The sequence below is a fragment of the Excalfactoria chinensis genome, chromosome 5, assembly GCF_039878825.1.
Source record: "Excalfactoria chinensis isolate bCotChi1 chromosome 5, bCotChi1.hap2, whole genome shotgun sequence".
In the NCBI taxonomy this organism is placed as follows: domain Eukaryota; kingdom Metazoa; phylum Chordata; class Aves; order Galliformes; family Phasianidae; genus Excalfactoria; species Excalfactoria chinensis.
Genome location: NC_092829.1, coordinates 27756277 through 27776030, shown reverse-complemented (window position 1 = coordinate 27776030; position 19754 = coordinate 27756277). Strand labels below are relative to the sequence as shown.

Genomic DNA, 19754 nt, shown 5'->3' with positions numbered 1-19754 from the left:
TTGATCAGAGCACAGAACAGCCCTTTCGCTTTGTTGTATTGTTTCTGAATGCTCTGCTTGCTACAAGTGAAAACAGAAAAATAGTAAGAACCAGAAATGAATGCGGAAAAATCTTTGAACATAAAACTAACACTAATTTAATGCTCTAAATTGTTAAAAATAAGACACATGTAAATGATTTGTTTGTGTTTGTTAAAAGAAGTTCTGTTTAATGTTAATTTAGTGAAATTCAGCTGTTGCATAAACTTCTAGGAATTATTTGAAGATTCTTAGGAAGATTAATTGGTCTTTCTTTGGAATGGTACTCGCTAGCTACTTTTTGAAATAAAGTAGAAGAGAATGAGAATACATTAAAAAAAAAATCCTCAGCAGACAAAAGGGAACACAAAATATAATGCATAAATTCTGGCTGATATGGCTAAAATATTTTTAATTCCATACAGCTGTGCTGAGCTCAAAGCAGTGGGGTTCGTGAGTACCTTCGTGCACAGCTCCACACCCACACCAGTGTAATTCTGTTGTTACAGAACTCTCTGACACTGAGGACCCTAGGTTATGGATCAGACTGTGCTTGTGCCCAGTTTCAGCAAACGGGGAATCACTAGTTAAATTAGAGGATGCTTGCGGCTGCATCATTTACTCTGCAGAGTGCAATAGTTAACACAGTAGCAAAAAGCAAACATACATATACTCACAAGAAATGTAGGTATATCTGTGTGGGAGGGGATGCGCATTTATATACATCCACATAAATACATATATATAAACACAGAATATGTGGTTTTGCCTAATCCCACAGTCCCCCTCTGCAGCGCTGTATAGATACAATACCTTTATTCTCTGTGGACGATTCGACTCCAAACATGACATGCTTTAGTCTAAAAATGGGTCTGTTCTGATCCCAGAGAGCAGCCTGTTCCAGCAGGCTTCAGCAAGCTCTGCTGTGCAGAGGGCACCAACAGGAGCACAGGGGGTAGGAGGAGAGGCAGGTGGGCTCTTTGCAATCTGGCCCAGTACTCTGCTGCTCTCACCCCTGTGCTGCCTTCCTGTTCATGTGGTGAAAATTCCAAATTGTTCATTGCAGCATAAGTAACCATTACAGTATTACTCACAAAATAATAGAGAAATGATTGCAATGATAATAATTTACATCTAAATGGTACACCTGGGCTAAGAAAAAAAAAAAACAAAACCTGCTGTAAAGCAAGAAGCTGAAGATTCATCTCCTAAATTCTGGGCTTTCACTGACCACAGGTCTGTCTTGTCTCTTCAGCCATTATTCCTTTTGTATCTATTTGATTATATCAGTCAGCATGTAAACAAAAAAGTATGTGTCTTACTTTTTCTATGCCCGTATTGCACTTACTTATGCTGTTTTAATGAGCAGTAAATATTCCTGTTTCCAGAGTAAATTCTAATTCAGACTTGACTTACTTAAAATAAGGTGTCCACACTTTTTCTATTAACAAACTTGGAAATTAAGGATAGGTAAGTGAGAGGCAGACACTGAGCTGAAGGTAAATCACTAACTTACGATCATACTGTGTCTATTACCAGTGTTGTGTGAATCAGTAAGAATTCAGCCCATCCCTTTCGGGGAAAAACTTATCTTTACATGTGAGAGTTAAACAAACTGAACAAATAAATAAAGAAATAACTCACCTTCCCTTGCACTGCAACTATTTCAACCCAATTTGACTTACTTAATTTACATTATAAACTGTGCTGCCGTATTATACAAAGCTACTTTTTGGCAGTTAGACTTCATAACATAAAGTCCTGTTTTCTTCTTGTGAAAAATACACCAACAGCAAAACTAAAGACTCTGCCGGGAAGAGATTTTTTGATAAAAGACAGACTGACACTGCTGAAAAAAAAAGAGAGAATGCAGTGGCGTGAACAGTGCAGAAGTTCTCTGAAGCATTCACCTCCTCTTCCCTTGTGCTGGGGCTGGAGAGGTGAGAAACACTCTCCTCCTGCTCTACCCAACAAGCGGGACACGGAGCTGGGAATTTAACTCTGAGCTGCATCACGTTGTGCAAGTTAATAGAATGACATTGGTTTAAGAGCTAATTCTGCTGCTGTTCACAACCAAAAGAATACTGAAATGCATAGGAAGAGATGATTAATTTTGCCAATATTTTTAATAGTTAATTTTTATTTGGTTTTAAAGGAACTTTTAACTTGAATTTCAACTGGGTTTATGTAATCAGGATTTCCACAAATAATGCAGAGTTTGTGAACAAATGCTTTACACTGAAGCATGGCTTCTGAACACAACATGCTATGTAGAAAATTACATCTTGCACTCCATGGGCAGTCACAGAGATGCTGCAGCAGTTTATCACAGAAGCTTCCCAACTTTATGACTACCTGAGGTGTAATGCAGACACATCAAACTAACTTTTCATTTCAACAGTATGATTTTATCCTTGCTAGCACTCTAGATAATAAAAGGGCTATAAATTATTCTGATAGTTACCCTCTTTCTTCTTTTTGGACCACCGTTAATCTTCTCAAAGAGTAAACTCTTGCTCTGGAAGGGGAGAGAAATGTAGCCATCAAAATCATTACATTCTTCTCAAATACTGCACTTTGCCATTAAATACTGACACGTGAACATTTCAGAAGCAAGATTAGATGGGTGCATAGTTTTACAGGAAAGATAAATACATCCAAAATATTAGCAGTAAAACCCAAATAAATACTTGCAGTTCCTCAGGAGCAGTCGGGCTCATCAATGATCGCAAAGCTGCAGTTTGCTTCTGTGCTGCACTGTATCTTTGTTTGTGTTTAACAAATAAAGACGTTAAGTACATGCTTGAATAATGACATACATAGACTGGAAGTTCCACATCATGTATTATACAGCATAAATACATACACATTTTTTAAAAAGAAAAAAAAGAATAAAAAAGATAAATAAGAGGAGGGGGATAGGGAGGGGGAGTGCTGTTTCTGATACATTTTTCTGTACACTTGAGGTGACAAGAACAGAAGCAAAAATACTTCCTTTTTACAAGGGATTTTCTAATTCATTTTTAAAATTGCATTCAGTGTCATTCCTACTGTTTTGTTGTCTTTGCTTATTCTCTTCCAGATATCAACACTTTCCAGAACAAAGTTCTGCTGAAATGAGTTCTGCGCCAACTCTTCCTTTGTTTAAGTAGTGCCCTCAATAAAGTTTCTAAAAACCATTTGGTCCATAACATTTCTAATGGCAAACCTTTTAAAAACTGCCAAAAACATCTTGGCAGAAAGGAAAGTTATGATGATGAGAAAAAAAAACACACACAAAACCCCTCTGACCACGGTTTATAAGAGCGCATCCACATATTGTTATATTTCATACAAGTAGTGAATTCTAATAAAGTCCGGAATAACACACACATGCTCAACACATTTTGTTTCAATTGTGTATTATGCAGAAAAACAAAACAAGACCCTAACCTGAAAATGGAAGGAGAGAAGAATTACATGTATAAAAGCTGAACACTGTATAAACAAGACCATTAATTCTGTTATAAACAACTGACCTAATGTTGATTATATAAATAGAAAGCGTAATTCTAGCGCGAGACAAATTCACCAAACACTTCTACCCTCTGCACAGCCTTGATATGAGAAAAAACAAACATTTTCAAGTGTTACAATGAAATCTGCCAAAATTGTCTGTTTTGTACTTCTTGTGTTCATTAAGCCCAAAATTCGCGAGGCCTATCTCTTGCCCAACCTAAGTTATTTTATCCGAACTGTGCCAAAGGGGAACAGAGATGAAGTTGGCCAAGGGAGACATTCTTGGCTAGTCATGTGTGCAAACTTACTTAGGGAAAACGTAAATTTAACATTAAAAAAACAAACAACAACAACAACAAAAAACACAACAACAAAGACATGTAAATTATTTTCTGTAGAAACCAAGCACCGCTGAATCCCCTCTTCATAAACTATCTGAATGTATCATTTTAATGAGAGGAAAAATATTGTTGCTGAAATAAGGATTTCATGACTACCTAAGTTAACGTTCCTGTCACTCCAGAAAATTCCTTACAATAGAAGTGTTCCTGCTCAAGATGGTGGTATTAGCCTTGTCTGCCTGGGAATGTGCTAAGTTCATTTCTCCTACTTTTTAGCATGATGTGTAGTGCAAAGAAAATGGGCTTATGGAGCGCAGTCAACAAATGTGAATGAATGGCACATCACAATTATAGAAACACGTCCCACTGCATAATGGACTAAATTTGCCTGTGAAGGGCTCCCCATTCTCATGGAGCTCCTGGAGCTGGAGACAAACTGCATGGCCAGCAAGGAAATGTGGCTTCAGGAGCATGGAGGGGAACAGCCATGGCACCAGGAGCCAATGCTTTGTACTCACTCCTGAAGCTTCCTGTGCATCCACCAGGTGCTTGGAGGTGGGCATTTGAGGGAGAGAACTCAGGAGTTAAAATGCTTGCAAGCAATGCCAGAAGGATTGACCCTTTGATACTTCTGAGGTCAGGGAAACTTGTTTAGGTCAGTAACAATCAGCAGCTCTGAAATCTGGGCTTGCGCAATTATTAAGCAAAAGTGAAAAGGGAAATTGCATTAGCAAGGCTGCATGCTTTCAGGAGCACTTTTTTGTTCCCATGTCAGTCAATGTGCATCCCATCGGGAATATCAAGCATGACAATTTATATCACCAATCATACTCCATTGAATTCAGCAATGTGTATCTACTGTATGAAACTGAAGGGGGGCACTGGACTCACTGTAGCCCCCTAAATAATCACCACTGCCAACCAGATATTTTAAAATGTCAATTAGCAAAGCAAGATGCACTTAACATTGCTCACTGCAACTGAAGCTGGAATGAAATGATATCTATGAGTGACTACTTTCAGGATTTCAGTAAAATTAGGAAGCCAGACATGGCAGCTTCTTTTAACAAGAGGTTCAATTTGTTGCCTGTTTTTATCCCTGCTTCCTATTTGCTTCTCTTTATGTTGGCTTGGTTCCCTCTGCTGCAGCTGATAAGCACAACTGGCATTATTTCTACCCTGAGACTGATATGTCATCCACAGCTTCAGTAGAAAGAAGTGTTGTTGAAAAATAGTGTTGCGTTTAATTTCCTATTTGTACTGATAATGGTATCAGAAAATACAGCTGAACTTCCGTCCTCCTTTTAACCCCTACATATGGTATTGGTTAGCACTTGGGGGTTCAATCATTCTAAACCTCATTTGCATGTAAGTTATATACTTGTCTTGTAAATACAAATATCTTCATGAAAATTTTTTTGGATGCCAAGAACACTTCTTCAGACCTTTCAAAGAATCGAGTTGCAAAATACAAAAAAGGCAACCCCAATGGACAATACCTGCCTCCTGCACAAAAATGTCTGAACCAATGGGAAAAAAAGGTTTTTATCCTGAAATCTCAGAAATCATTGTTGCACACCAGAGTAATGCCACATCTTACTGTTCTCACTATGTCTATAAATGAAGGATAAAGGGTGTTCTCTATTTGAGGGGACAGGAGGGAAGAGTGTAAGCTGTGTGTCTTGCCCTACCAACAGAGCCTGTTCCCAGACTCCCAGAGGTGAACACATTGATACACAGAAAGTTCCACCAGACAGAAAGATTCCGTCTGTATTTTTCCTCTCCTAACCCAGTGTGCATTTATTATGGATTTACGTATTCATAACTTCACATGTATTAGCAAATATTTACACGTGATAGTTGGCATCTAAATGGAATCACACTTTAGTACACAGGATGGTTTACCACTGTAAAGTACGTTACCCTGGGTACTGCACTGGTCCCTTGGCTTTGCTAACACCAGAGCTGGTCACCAAACTAAACCTTTATAATAGCTGATTTTTATAGTGCTTTTCTGCAATTATTGTTCTGGAGAGGGGAAAATAACCAAAAGGGCCATAAAATCACTGTCAGTGTATTTCCTAATCTTTCTAACGTGCAGTGATATCCAAGGAGGAGGCAGCTGGGGCAATACTCCTGGATCTCGGCAGAACATTTACTCATGTACATTACCAGCTGTTTCATCTCTAATCGAAAAGATCTGGGCTTCGCTCCACTACAGCTAGATATGATTACTGCTTGGGACCTAACGCTCTTTTTTTAATCCACGTGTGAGTAGTTTTTTCCCTGAATTAACAGCGATGGATGGAGAAATGAAAAAAAGGCCAATGTTCACTAGTGATTACCTATCATTTGTTAAGTATATAGGTTGCTGATGACAATGCAGTACGTACACTGATTCTGAAATCATGCTGCAGGCCAAAGATCTGCAGAAGTGTTTTTATAGTCTTCAAAATGTCATTATGAAAGTAAATTACTTTTGAATAATAAGGAAACTAACAGCATTATCTGGCATAAATAATAAAGTTCACCATCTGGTGTTTTTAAAATGAAAACCTTTGATGGTAATTACTTAGAACGCAATGAGGGTTTCCAAAATTTGGATTTTTTGGCATGACTCTCTCCAGAAATTTAGCACTCACATAAGTAATTAAGGCTATAAATCTTACACTGGTTTGATCGTGAATGATGAGTCATTGTCTCACAATTACAGCAGAAGAAGAGGCTGCCAAACTTGTATATTTATCGATACATGCTTAGAAAGCACTGGCTTAGGGCAATCTTAAGAAAAGTGCTGTAATAATGTATAATGAGATTTCGTGATTTGCTCTAGAAGCATAAATTATGATCATTGTTATTGTTTTCCTGGCGCCTGAAGATGGATTTGGGATTGGACATTCAACTGATGTAATCTAAGATTAAGCGGCAAGAGCTCTCTTTGGAGCCTCTAGCCTGCAGAAATAGTCTAGCTGGAGTTATTAAAGTATTGTATGTGTAGTGCAAGAGTTTTGCCCTCAGTGTAGCACGTAATGCATAAAATAGGTTTTCAATGAAATCCAGTAACATAACTCTGGGAGAGGCCACTGATGCTCCACACAAGCCAACAACAGCGGAAGGGGAAGTCGCAGCTGGGTGGCAATGTTGGGGGTATGGAGAGGACCTGGGGACCTTCAGCTGTGCCAGGGCCACTCCAGCCCAGTGTGTGCCAGGCTCTCACAGGGGCCCCGCTATGTTTTGAAACCTCATGCTAAAATCTGCACTGAGTTTGGTTACAGCACACTGCAGTTTGAAATGTGGTTTGCTGCATTTACCACGCACATACATAGTTGTCATGCTTCAGGACATAATGAGAGAAGTATTTCTATTTTCTGCTTCCATGGGCGTCTCATTGATCCTTTTTCCTAGCCTCTATTTCTGCATTTTTTAAGGGCTGGTTCATCTTTCTGAGAAGGTCCTTTCAGGGTGACAGTTCTACCAGCAATGAGCCCATTATGCTCCCTAATACTACTGCTATCCCATGCAACAAAGCCCAGGGCCACGTGAGGCAGACCCATCAAGAGACAAATACTCACCCACTTGCCGGTGTTGGGATAGTTGTGCTCTGGATCAAAGAGGTGCTGGTGCAGCTGGTACTCTCTGCTGAACTCCGCGGTGTCCGGGGTGTTCTCTAGGCACCCATCATCCACTGCAAAAGCACATTAGAAAACACGGAGTATTTAGTGACTTTAAAAAACTGTGCCATTTTTAGCAGCAAACTTCTTAAATACAATTCTGCAGTTTAAAAAAGCATGTAAGCAACTGGACAACTGGAAAGTACCTTTTCTTGTTGATTGTTTCTTTGTTTTTTTGAGAAGAGTTCATCAGGATGTATGCAAATCTTTTTTGAAGAATACAACTTAATGAAACTCTAAGCAAACTTATTTTCCAAATTCTCCTTCCTCACATTCGTTTCTCTTTTAAATCAGTGATTGAGTTTAATTTTACATAGAACTGCACGTTCTGCTGATTTGGAAAGGATCCTATTTTCATTTTTTAATGCCCACAGGAGGTGGTAGAAATTGTTTAGGCAATACTTTCAAATTTCATGGTGAAACGAGTCTGTAAGCAAAGGCAGTTTCCTGCACTAAGTAGCTCTTGGTGGAGCTCCATTTCTGGCTTGCTACTTTGTTGAAAATGGCTGAGAATTGTTTATATGTCATAAGTTCCCTTAAAAAATGCAGTGTAGCAGAAGTTGTATGCCCGGGACATTTCTGCGGATCAGTAGCTAACATGATGAGTGCAGAAACCTCCTTTATCACAATGAATGATTTTGCAGACAGTGTCACATCAAAGATAATATCCTCTTAAAAACTCTTCTCATGGACTGTTTACCAAAATAAGCAATCTTTAAGCAATGTTTCAGGAATGTGAGGCCAGACCAGACCTTTGTGCAGAGCCTGCTGGTGGGGCTCCCTTCCCACTGCCAGCATCAAGTACTTGCAGCCCCAGCAGCTCCCAGCCATGGCCAAGCAGATCCCAGCACCCAGGGCATCTTGTGGGGCAGCCAAACTGCTGCATCTGCAGGCACAGACATTCCAGAGGGGACTACCCCTTCTGTCCCTGTATGATCATCTCATAGAAAACTTGCAGAGGGACTATTTTTCCCTTCGATGTGGGAAACAGACAAGACTTGACTTAAAAATGAATTAATGCAATCCACTAAGGTTTATTCCAAGTCCAGTGGATTCTCCTTTCTCTCTTTTCTCCTTAGGAAGAAAAAAATACATCAACAGAAAGAAGCAGGGCAAAAGTAACCACAAATTCTAACTAACCCAGAAACCGCTATAGTTTAATAGTTTCTTAAAAGAAAGGACAGGGTTAACCCAAGAGAGAAGCAGGTGACAACAGAAACATGGATTATCTCCTCATGGTGTAGTGTCTATGCCTTTGTGTCTTCTACCAGAGAGCAGCTGGACATGTGTCTGCCCTCTGTAACTGCTAATCAAAAAGTCTTCAAGCTCAAGTGCTCGAGGCTTATGTATTCCTGCTGTGGAATGCGCATATGTAGACAGTGACTGGAAAAATTGTTTTCCATTAAGCAAATCCACAGACCTGATTGAGGAAGGCCTCCGGTAATTTGTATGCATAATACAGTTTTAACAGTCACCACTTGAATTTCCATTTAAGGCTCTGAAAAACATTTTACTCTAATCCTAGCAGATGCTATCTTCACCCACAGAGTACCTATGGCAGAGTTTATCTATCTGTACAGACCGCACTTCTTGAGGAATTCCTCCTGTGCTCAGGTCTGACTGTTCTGCTCTGAATAACAACTTTTATTTCACCTAAGAAAGAAAAATTGAAGGGATTTTTGAGTAACTTCTCTGGAAGCCATGTTTTTATTATTATTATTTTTTATCTGGCCACAAACACGTTTGATGGGAAAGCAACAAACCTTCTTTATCTAAGAAGCATGTTACTGTGTGTGAGAAAACCTAAAAACCATCATTTGCAACCTGTCGGACAACATCTACATTGAGCTAATGGAAGATGATATGTTCTTTTAGAACAGATACAGTCATCATCACCAAATGGGGTGTCATAGAAATCAGTGGGGAAAACTATTTGATTTTTTAGTATTTTTGAATGGAATGTAAAAGCACTTTTTTTCTTTTTAATCAATTCTAAGCAAGTTAGAACAGTTTTAATAAAAATACAGCCAACTGTTCTGCATTATCCAAGGAACATAAATGAAGACTAAACAGAAAAGATTTTGAAAAGATCTCTTAGCTCACAAATAAAAAATGAGAGACAAATAAGAAGTGCTCATTCCGATTCCCAATTCCAGCTTCCAAAGCAGCCAATGGGTGTTTTACTACTACTTTCAGTGCTGGAAATCATTCCTTGGCTCAAATAACAGGAAAAAGATCCATTTCCTTAGGGTATATCTATATCATGCACACAAAGTGTTGTTTTGAGGTCCTTGAGCACTAGCCACTGAGAATGTGCCCAGCCCCAGTGGGACCCATGGGTGTTCCAGGTATCACACTGTGATCACCTTCCCCAGCTGCTCTGCACGGCTTGCTCACTGGCAATGAGTTGGGGTACGGTCACACAATGCTCCGATTCTTGGCGCAGATGCACCCTCAGTGAGCTATAAAGCCACGTGGATGGGAGCCAAGGTATCTTAAATATTGACTCATGGTCTGGGTTGGAGATCAGGGCAGACAGTTTCATTCCTCTTGGCACAATGAAAGTCTCTAAAATAAGGGTAAACCTCATCTGTACAGAATGATAACTTTTTTCAGGATCCAGCCTAAAAATGAACTCCCTCAGGAACAAGATGCTGTTATAAATCTTGACATCTTTTTCTCCAAGGTCAAGCCAATTTCTTCCTCCACACCTTTTCTAGCAGTCATATATCGGTACAGGAATTGCACATATTAAAATAAATTTCATCTGGAACACCTGATGGCTCTACAGGTCTGTTCCTGGCTTGCAGAATGAAAGGAAACACCCACTGGTGATAAACGTTGTGCTGCTGAGTATATCAGTGGAAAGCCCAGCAACACAGTCTGTACAGTAGTGTGAAGGCCATGGCAGAATTACCTGTTTTCCCAATAGGACAGGGGTTTGGAGGGTCAGGATATCCTTGATCTTCACTGAAATCCTTTGGTATATTGTCTCCTGTCAGTTCAGCCACGATGTTTGGGATGTTGCCGTAAGGACCCAGGTGCTGGAGACCCTCATGTGCTCCACCTAGCAAAGAACATTTGTACACAGTTGTTTCACAAGATGAAAAGCATAAGACCAATCTAAAAAAAAAAATAAAAAATAATAATAATACAGAGACAGATCCTAGTTTAAGTTTCAAAACTCTGTTTTTGAACCATTGGCCATGATTTAAATCAGATGACTTTGGTAATGAGAACTGAAGCTCAGAAACAAAGTCAGACGCTTATTATAAACCTCATTTTCTCAATTTTTAAACTATGTAAGTTATAGGTAAGTAGATGCAAAGAAAAAGGAACATGAGACAATAACGGAAATTAAAATGTTTACTTCACAATCATCCTCACTCACTGATGATGTTATGGTTCAGTGCAGCAAGCAGTAAATGAAGAAGATACAGTAAGACAGCATCGTGCCAAGTTAATGACACTGTAAAAATAAATGGTCCCATGCGTACAGCCTAGAAATACCTTAATAAACTTAGTCATGGGAGGGGATCCAGGATACTGTACCAAATTCGGGTCTATACAGACATAAAGAAATATTTTAACATTGAAGCACCTATTGAGTGCAGATTTGAATTTACTGGTGAAAAGTGATTAAGTGATTAAGAATTCCTATCCACCCACACCTGCACTGCAGACATTTTGGTACAAAACATTGCATTCGTTTGTTTCACACCTTTTCTTAACAGGTAACTTCTGCTTTTATATTTGCCCTGTGGGTCTTAGGCACTATGACAAGGTCACTGTAGCAATGTGCCGTGCTGTGGCAGGGCAGCAGATCACTGTAACCCCACAGGGCAGGGCAAGGAGAAGTGCTGCCTGCTCCTGGGCAAACACAATGCAACCAGTGTGCCACAGCTAGTGGGAATGGAGAAGGCAGAGCAGCTCTCCTTCCTCTCACACACTTCAGCCTGCGCTCCTCCGCTCTGACTTCCGCAAGAAGTCTGGGAACCAAGCTCAGGCCAATCTCTCTTTATCCCTTTTTACAATTACACGTGTGCTCAAGGTTGTTGTTTTCTGTGCACACATTACTGATCAAATGTATCTGAGTGCTGAAGCCCTGCTGCTTGAGCAGTTTTCTAAATGCTATTGTAGAGCATTCTTTTGAATTTTAGACAAATGAAAACTTAGTTCCAAGTATGAGCTTTTGCCCTGCCGTAAAACAGATGCCACACACACTGTAGCAACAGCTAATGAAGTTATTGAGCACTGAGACAACTGTGTAATGGCAGAGCAACACATTGTACAACCCTGCATAGGGAAGGATAGCAACACACAGCCCCCTGATAGACTCCACTAACAGTGAATGAGAAGAAAAGGAATTTGAACAATGGGAGAACGTGAATTAAAGAGCGAATATAGATAAAATCTGGTAAGTAGTATGATCGCTGTCTGATCTCTATATAGTCTTATTTTCAATTTATATAATTTTCACAGATCCAAAAGCTACGAACAAGTCTCAAGATGCAGTCTCCTCCAGAACTCAAGCATTCCTGCCCTGAGTCACAAATAAATACTACCCAAAGAAACTGCATCCTACATGCAGCTAAGCATTGTAAGTTAAAGCTCTGCCTTTCAGAAATTGCTAACTTCAGGTAGTCTTAAGAAATTTCACATTCATTTTTTAAACTGAGAAGTATTAATTCTGCCAAGTTGTTTGGAGATTGCAAATGATGTTGGCATTATAGCACCCATTACTGTATAAGCATATGTATTTCAATTTTATTTGCCTATTTTTTCCCCTTTAAATACAAGTTTCTTATTCTGTAATGCAATGTTGAAAGTAAGTTTTACACAGATGTAACAAACATAGACACAGTCCTATTAAAACTTTGTTTTATGAGGTTTTCCCTTATAGCCGATCACAAGACCTGGCACTAAATAGTTATACATGCTATAACTTTATTATACATTTACAGTTTATAATCAACAAAGATGATGCTTGTAAGAACTGTATAGATTCACAGTCATGCTATGGTTGTGCATTAAAAATCGTATAACATACATGTAATCTAATGTCACTCAAACATGTAATGTATAGCATAAAATTTTTCTTTTGTACTGAGCTCCTTCACATGAAGATTGATTGCATATCTGTACTTAAAAGCATCAGATTATGATTCTGCTGTAAACGAGAGAACCACATAATCAATACGTGTTTGAACATCCTGTATACAATGTGGTTCGCTATGGGACAATCCATCAGATGCAAGCATATCTACCCTTGCATGTGGTGCAGACCTCTTGGCACCAAAGCTCCATCCATAAAGAAAACAGAGGTACTTAGCAGGCTCCAGTGTGCTATATATACATGCAAGTTTAAACTGACTGCCAAGAATCCCTTTGACTGAGTGCAAAACAATCTTTTTATATTAATATAAAGGATTGTTTCCTTTAGGTATAAATGTTCAAGATCGTTTAAGGGTTTTTTCTTTCTTTCTGAAAGAACTGGAGACAATAGCACCTGCTCTGGTGCCATAATTTAGCACACTTGAATGATTTAATAGTGTTAGTGAAGCTCATTTCTTATTAACTGTGATAAATTGCACACTCAGTCAAGACTGCAATAATAAAAATGAAATGCTATGAATATACCAAATGGGAGTATAATGTACGCTAATGCACAAGCTGCATTAGTTTGGGTATTGTGATGTTACTGATCTGAAGAAACATATCAGAATTAAACACACGGCAGCTACCAAGTCAAAACATTGTAATATAAACATATACACTGCCATGTAAAAAATAGCACGAGATGGCTCTCTTGAACCAGGACCAAACCTTGAGGCAGAGACTGAAGGAAAAAGACAAGAAGACTAAATATTGAGGAGCTTTTTGTAATTCCCTGTCCAAGTGCAGCATGAGAGACACCATTGTTGAACTGTTTGAAACCAGACTAGAGAAACCCAAAGAAATCATACAGAGGACACTCCTGTAATGAGAAAGAGCAGGCTGGAGAGACCTATGTTTTTTCCCATCTCTGTTTATTTCTCATATAAATTTCTCATATGGGCTTTTGTGCACCCCATATTAGCAAAAACAAAAACAAAAACCAAGAAAAAGAAACAAAGCAACCCATTCCCTTTCATGCTTGGGATGTCTCTGAAAGCATGTGGCTATTTTAGTTCCCTACAGGATAATCTAGAAGTTTAGGTCTTTTGGACTGAGGTCTGTATTGTCATAACTCAGCTTTGAGTTTCATTTAAAACATATGCATACATGTAGCCATATTCTGATAGTGGTTGTGAACTGTTGCAGAGAGAAGAAGAAAGAACGGATCAGTGTATCCCTGCATTCATGCAATTCTGGAGACTTCTTTGGTTATCTTACCAACAGCCACTGTCATCTTCATTAGAGATACTTGGATGGACTGAAAATCTCAACTGCAACCATTTTAAGTTGATTTCTCTGTAGCAGAAATACTGTCCCTGTGTATGGGAAGACAACGTGACCACTGTGCTCTTGGAAGGAAAAAAGAAAAAAGGAAGGGAAGGAGAAAGAAGGAAAGGGGAAAAGGAAAGGGAAAGGAGTAAGCAGTCTCCTGCCAGTATTAAATATATTCCCTGATGAATCTGATCTGATGGAAAAGCTGAAGTTCTGGTTGCTGCTGCCCCTATTAGTGGCTCAAAAAAACAATAGATCAAATCCGCTCTCAAAAGCAATCCTTCACATTGAATACAAACAGCCAGCCCTGCCCTCTGGAACCTTTTCCAATGAGTCCTCTTGGGTCCAGAGATAGTTCATTTTCCTTCTGTTAGCTCTCCATTCCATCCTGCACTTCTGGTATCAGACACTGCTCTGTCAGCTTTCCCTGTGTCACTGGGATGTGTCAAAAAGGGTCTATTCCCTAGTCAAAGGTAAGTTTGCTAGTGTGCCTTCTGATGCTCTTGCATCTTAAAATCGTACACCAGCCACCAACTTCCTTTTCCTTCTTTTATTAATTGCAAGACTCCCCACCATTTTATCTGATTGATTCAAACCATCCAAAAAATCCCAAAAGCAAAAAAAAGGAAGCAACACATTTTCATTTTCCTTACCCTTTCCAACATCACCAGCAGCATTAAAGCCCCCATTGCTATTTTCCCCCTGATCTTCAGCTTGCTACATCCAAGAGAGTTCTACTCTTTGTTGCTGAGACTTATTAAGGTCAGGAAATGAGAGGCAAAGAAGAAATTACAAATGAGCACATTTTCTCTATTCCAGAGAAGGTGCTATATTAAAGAACAGGTAGAAGAGCTTGCACAGAAGAATCAAGAATGGAAAAAATGCAGGCCTAGCCAGCTTCCCTACTCATTCAAGAGCATGCATAGGGAAACCCAAGAAAACTACAGCTGCACTCCTACAAGCATCCTGGGTTCCAGTCAACTTCTCTTCTCCCTAATGGCACAAAAGTTCTTATAACTATAAAGATTATTTTTTCTTTTCTCTGCAAAGAGACACATGTCTTTTCTAAAGCTTTAAGTACACACATCACACAATTACTGATCTAATTTCCAGTGAATGATTCACTTTTATCCCATATTTTAATTACAAACAGTTCAAATAATTAATATATGAAATGCTTTTATTGTGAAATAGTTGGGACCAAGCGACGCCCATGCCTCTCTCTCAAAGAATTTATAACAGTAGCTTATATGCCATTATTAGTCATTATTCAAATTGCAAAGACAATACAAATATCCAGCAGCTCACTTGCTGACAGAGCACAAAAGCAATCTTATGTCTCCTTCAGCTGAGCAGTCCTGTAATGGTGATATTAATCTGCCCCACACCCCAAGCAGAAAGCTTTCTTGCTTCACCATGTAGATAAACCCCTATTTATATGAAGTGCAACCTGCAGGAACAAGCAGCCCTAGCTACACTGGCTTCCAGCTTCTGTGCATCATCAGCAGGGCCATGGAGGAGTGTCCAGGAAGCAGCACACACCTGCACCTGGCTTAGAGTAATCTTGCAAAGAACCTTGTGTGCAACATGTGGCTTTATGAAACAGAGAAGAAGCAGGTGGCCTACTTTATCTCATGAGGTACGAGATGCTATTTCTTTCCAATGAATGCAGTTGTGCAAAATAAAGACCAGAGACACTTTATTTGCTGGCACTGACATTGGATCTGTGAGATATCCGAAAGATCCTTCACTGCCAATCTACCCAGGCACTGGCACCCAAAGGAGTCACCAGAGGTAGGAGCAGGCCAAATGCAGCTCTCCAGCACTGTGATAGGGACTTGGGCCAGGCAACCTGCTGCACTCAGGCATCCCTGAGGGAGGAACTGGTTTCTTTCAACCTCTTGCCCGGTGGCCGGGAACATTCCGCCCCTCATTCATTCCCTAAGCAGCTGTGAGGGCACTGCTGAAAGCATGCACAACGGGAAGCACAAGGAGAATAGTTTTGGAAACCCCTGGAGCATGCCAGAGATCCTATCTGCTGCACACTGCACCACAACCAAGAAAAGCAAGAATCTCCTCTTTGTCCAGAAGTTTATAATATCTTTTCATAGAACTAAATAAATAAAGGAATCTTTTCTTACTGCAAGTGAATTTAAAATCCAGATGGGGCAATGCACACAATGTAAGAACAATTACAAAAAGGTATAAATCCTAATAAATGCATCCAAAGACTTGTTTTATTCATGAGAAAGACAAGCAGTGAAAAATATTACTATACAAGAACTCATCATAATTTAGCTAATCTTCACGGACAGGTTTTTAAACACTTCTGGGCATTTTTCATTGATACATAAGATTTCACAATCTTGTGTTGAATTTCTGCATACTGTCTGCCAACACAAGAAAACAGTGTACTGCAAAGCATCAGATAACACAGAAGCTATAATTTATCATCTTCCCTCAGATTTCTTACCTCTCTTATCAGTTAATCTCCTCCTATCTACACATTCAATACATAATTTTGTATATAACTATTTGTCTAATCTCGTTCTAATTGATTAATTAACTTTAGGTACATGAAATCTACCTCAGTCCCCACAGACCCACCACCTGTCTTCCCCCAAAGGGTCCCACCTCAGCCTGCCTCATCCTTTGGAATTATCTTCTGAGGATGGCTCTGTGACCCACAGCAGAACTCTGTACCACACAGCAGCAGGTCACAAAGTCAACATGAGATTCAGAGAGCAGAGGTTGTTTTATCTTCTTGGTTATCCAGAACAGGGACGGATAGTGACACCCACACTATCTCCTGTCACCATGATATTACAGGCCAAACTTTCTAACTCTTTAATAAAGAACAAACAAATCACCTGACCTCCTTGTAATCCTGTTTACGGATTTACAGCTACAATCCATTTCACATGCAATTTCTTTGTAAATCTCTGTCACACCACTTGCTCGGGTGAAGAAAACCCACTCTAAAACACTACTGCCATTTGGCTCCTAACTTTTAAATAGAGAATTAGCATTCCGCGCTGCTGAAGGCAGGGACTTGTGAAGAGGTGTTGGGGTGTTTTGTCTGTTCAGTGTCAGATACATAACACACTGTTTAATGAAGCTCTTGTGCACTTCAGCAGAAGATCCACTGTAAATGCAACTTTATGTTGAACCACATCAGGATTTTCTCCATAGAACAGATACAACAATTCAAATACCGAGCTACTGTGTGATCCCTTTGCACCAAACTGACACTGCAAAATGGCCCCAAAGCAGCCTACTGGCTGTGGGAGGTCTATGCCAGTGCAGCAGAACAGGGCCAGCCCAGCAATGGCACAGCTACCCTGGCTGCTGATATGGGGGGGCTGCAAACAGAACACACAGTCATAATGTGACTGTGTGCATTGATAGGGTGCTCACATGTCACTGTCTGTGGATATTGGTCCCCATCACCCAAGGAAACACAAATGTATTGCAGTACAAGCACAGCAAACAGCAGCCAAAAAGCAACTAGATAGTGGACAGCCATTGTTGCATTAGATTCACAAAGTGCCTTCACCAGAAAAATTTTGGGCAGCTCTAGTGAGAATATTGCAGTGCCCTCCTGGGAAGCAAGTGGCAGTCATGCAGGTGTGTTGCAGGGCCAGACAGTAAGGCAAGCAAGCAACGTCCCTCTTGATTTTCCTATTAGGAAAATGTAAACTGAATAGATGTCATTAACATCTGTGAGCATTCTGCATGATTTTTCAGCAAGTACTTCATGCAAAAAGCCACTTGTACAGAGTTTGTACTGTCAGTTCTTAGCAAAAATGTTAAGGTAATGGTCTTAGAGTTTCACCACCTCAAACACTAACTCCTTTTTATTATTATTTTTTTTTAATTTTTTTTTTTTTCCTGGAACAAAGCCAAGCATATATTTCCCCTCAAAATAACTAAACAAAAGCCTTCCTTTTCTCCGTTGCTATACGCAGTCTCTGCAGGAGAGCAAAGAGCTCTGCGTGTTCCCAAAGAGACGTCCTATTTTCATATTGCTACTAAAGATCAGGATTTAAGAGACATTATCAAATGTTTTCACTGAGGTTTACAGCACTGCAACTCTTGCTCTTCACGTTTCTAAGAAATAAAACCAAAACAACCAAACTGAATCAAAACCAATAACAAAAAAAAAAAAATCGAGAGGCAACAAAATGTAAGGAGACAATATTTGCAACACTAAAAGGCTTCTCTTACCATTTCGAAGCGCTATGAATTGCCCTAGCTGGACTCCTGGTGCCCCCGTGTGTTTAAGCGAGATGTTAGTGCTCCATTGCTGCCAGAGCCCTGACATCAGAGTCGCACAATACATTCACCTCTCTGTCCCTTCAGCCCCGCAACAAAACTACATATTGGCAGCATTTATAAGCATACAAGAAAAGAAAACAAAACAAAACAACGTGGTCTCTTGCCTTACAAACACCCTGACTGGCAAGGAAAAAAAGCTTCAGTTTTTGAAATGCAGAAGGCATCTATTTTTCTCTTCAATGTTAACAGAGATGCCCCCCCGACCCCCTTATTCTCAATAGGAAATCTGAATGTGGCATATCATTACTCACACAGTACTTTAGTAAAAAAAAGGAAAGTAACCACGGAAACACAGTTACTCATTAAATAACAGTTTGGTTTTCTAGATTTGGGTTTTTTTCCCACCTCTCTATGCAGCACTGCTTAGTCTCTGCCATGCTTCTTTCTAATCAGATAAAATAACAAAAAGAGAAAGTATGACTATAGAAATGACAGCAGTTAGCTGTCTCTTCAAACTGAAATGATTCTATTATTCGATGTATTCATAGACTTCAGTAAAAGAAAAGACAGTAAATTCTCTTTTTTAATTAACAAGTTGTATATTGCTGGGGTTTTTTTATTTGTTGTGTTTTTTGTGGGGGTTGCTTGGTTTGGTTTTGGGAATAAAAATACCTGGCCATTCTGGAAAGAGAAGGGACAGATAAATGCATTTTCTGACACATGTCTGTCTCCTAGCTGTCCTTGGTGCTCAGTGAGTTCGTGACTGTGCTGACTACTGCCAAGTCAGACCTAAACTTTTTAAGGGGGAAAAAAAGACCACATATAGTTCATTGAAACACTGTTTTTGATGGTTTTAAGTCAGAATATGATGATTAACACTGGAAAAACTGTAGATACCAGAGATGGAAAAAGGGCATAATTAGGAAAACTGTTTATGAACTAACAGCAATAGCATTTTTATGGATAAATTAAGCTCTTATTCAGCTGGAAAAGGTTATGATGATAATCACTCAGAAACTTGCAAACATTTCATTATATTAAGGCAGTTAGCATAAACTTGTCTATATTATGGCAGCTTAAATTTGTTTCCAAATTCCAAAGCTACGCAACTTATTTTTTCTTGACAGCACCTCGTTTGCAATAGTACACACGTAACTGGGGAAATGTTGGCCTTTTGAAAATCTTTTGGAATCCTGGCTCTGCTGAAACTGATGGCACACACACTTATCAACACAGCTGTGGGTGTACACTAGAGTCGGTGGTGCAATTTCTGACAAAAACATTTTGTTAAGAAAAACATGTTCGGAACAATTTTCTGCAATAACACAATAAATTTATTAAATTGTGAGTGGTAAACTTTGTTTGCTTTCTCTCTTTTATTTTTTTTTTTTTTCCTGAGGTGCAAGATCTGGTCAAAATGAGAAACAGACGCACTCCAGAACAATCTGCGGGCTGATGGTGATGACACCGGCATGAGATGAGCCGCGCTTTAACTGTCCACATTGGTCACTGCAAACTG

The 19754-nt window shown here is 39.5% G+C and overlaps 1 protein-coding gene across 2 annotated transcripts in view; it reads right to left on the bottom strand.

Annotated features, from left to right (window-relative positions):
* Positions 1 to 19754, bottom strand: part of LOC140252635 (neuroendocrine protein 7B2) — a 39798-nt gene that overhangs the window by 2682 nt on the left and 17362 nt on the right. For both annotated transcript variants that reach the window (XM_072337547.1, XM_072337549.1), the window contains exons 3-5: positions 10446 to 10595; positions 7430 to 7542; positions 2483 to 2536 (exon numbers count right to left, since the gene is read on the bottom strand). In XM_072337547.1, coding sequence (XP_072193648.1) covers positions 2483 to 2536; positions 7430 to 7542; positions 10446 to 10595 — 317 coding nt within the window. The remainder of the gene's footprint in view (positions 1 to 2482; positions 2537 to 7429; positions 7543 to 10445; positions 10596 to 19754) is intronic.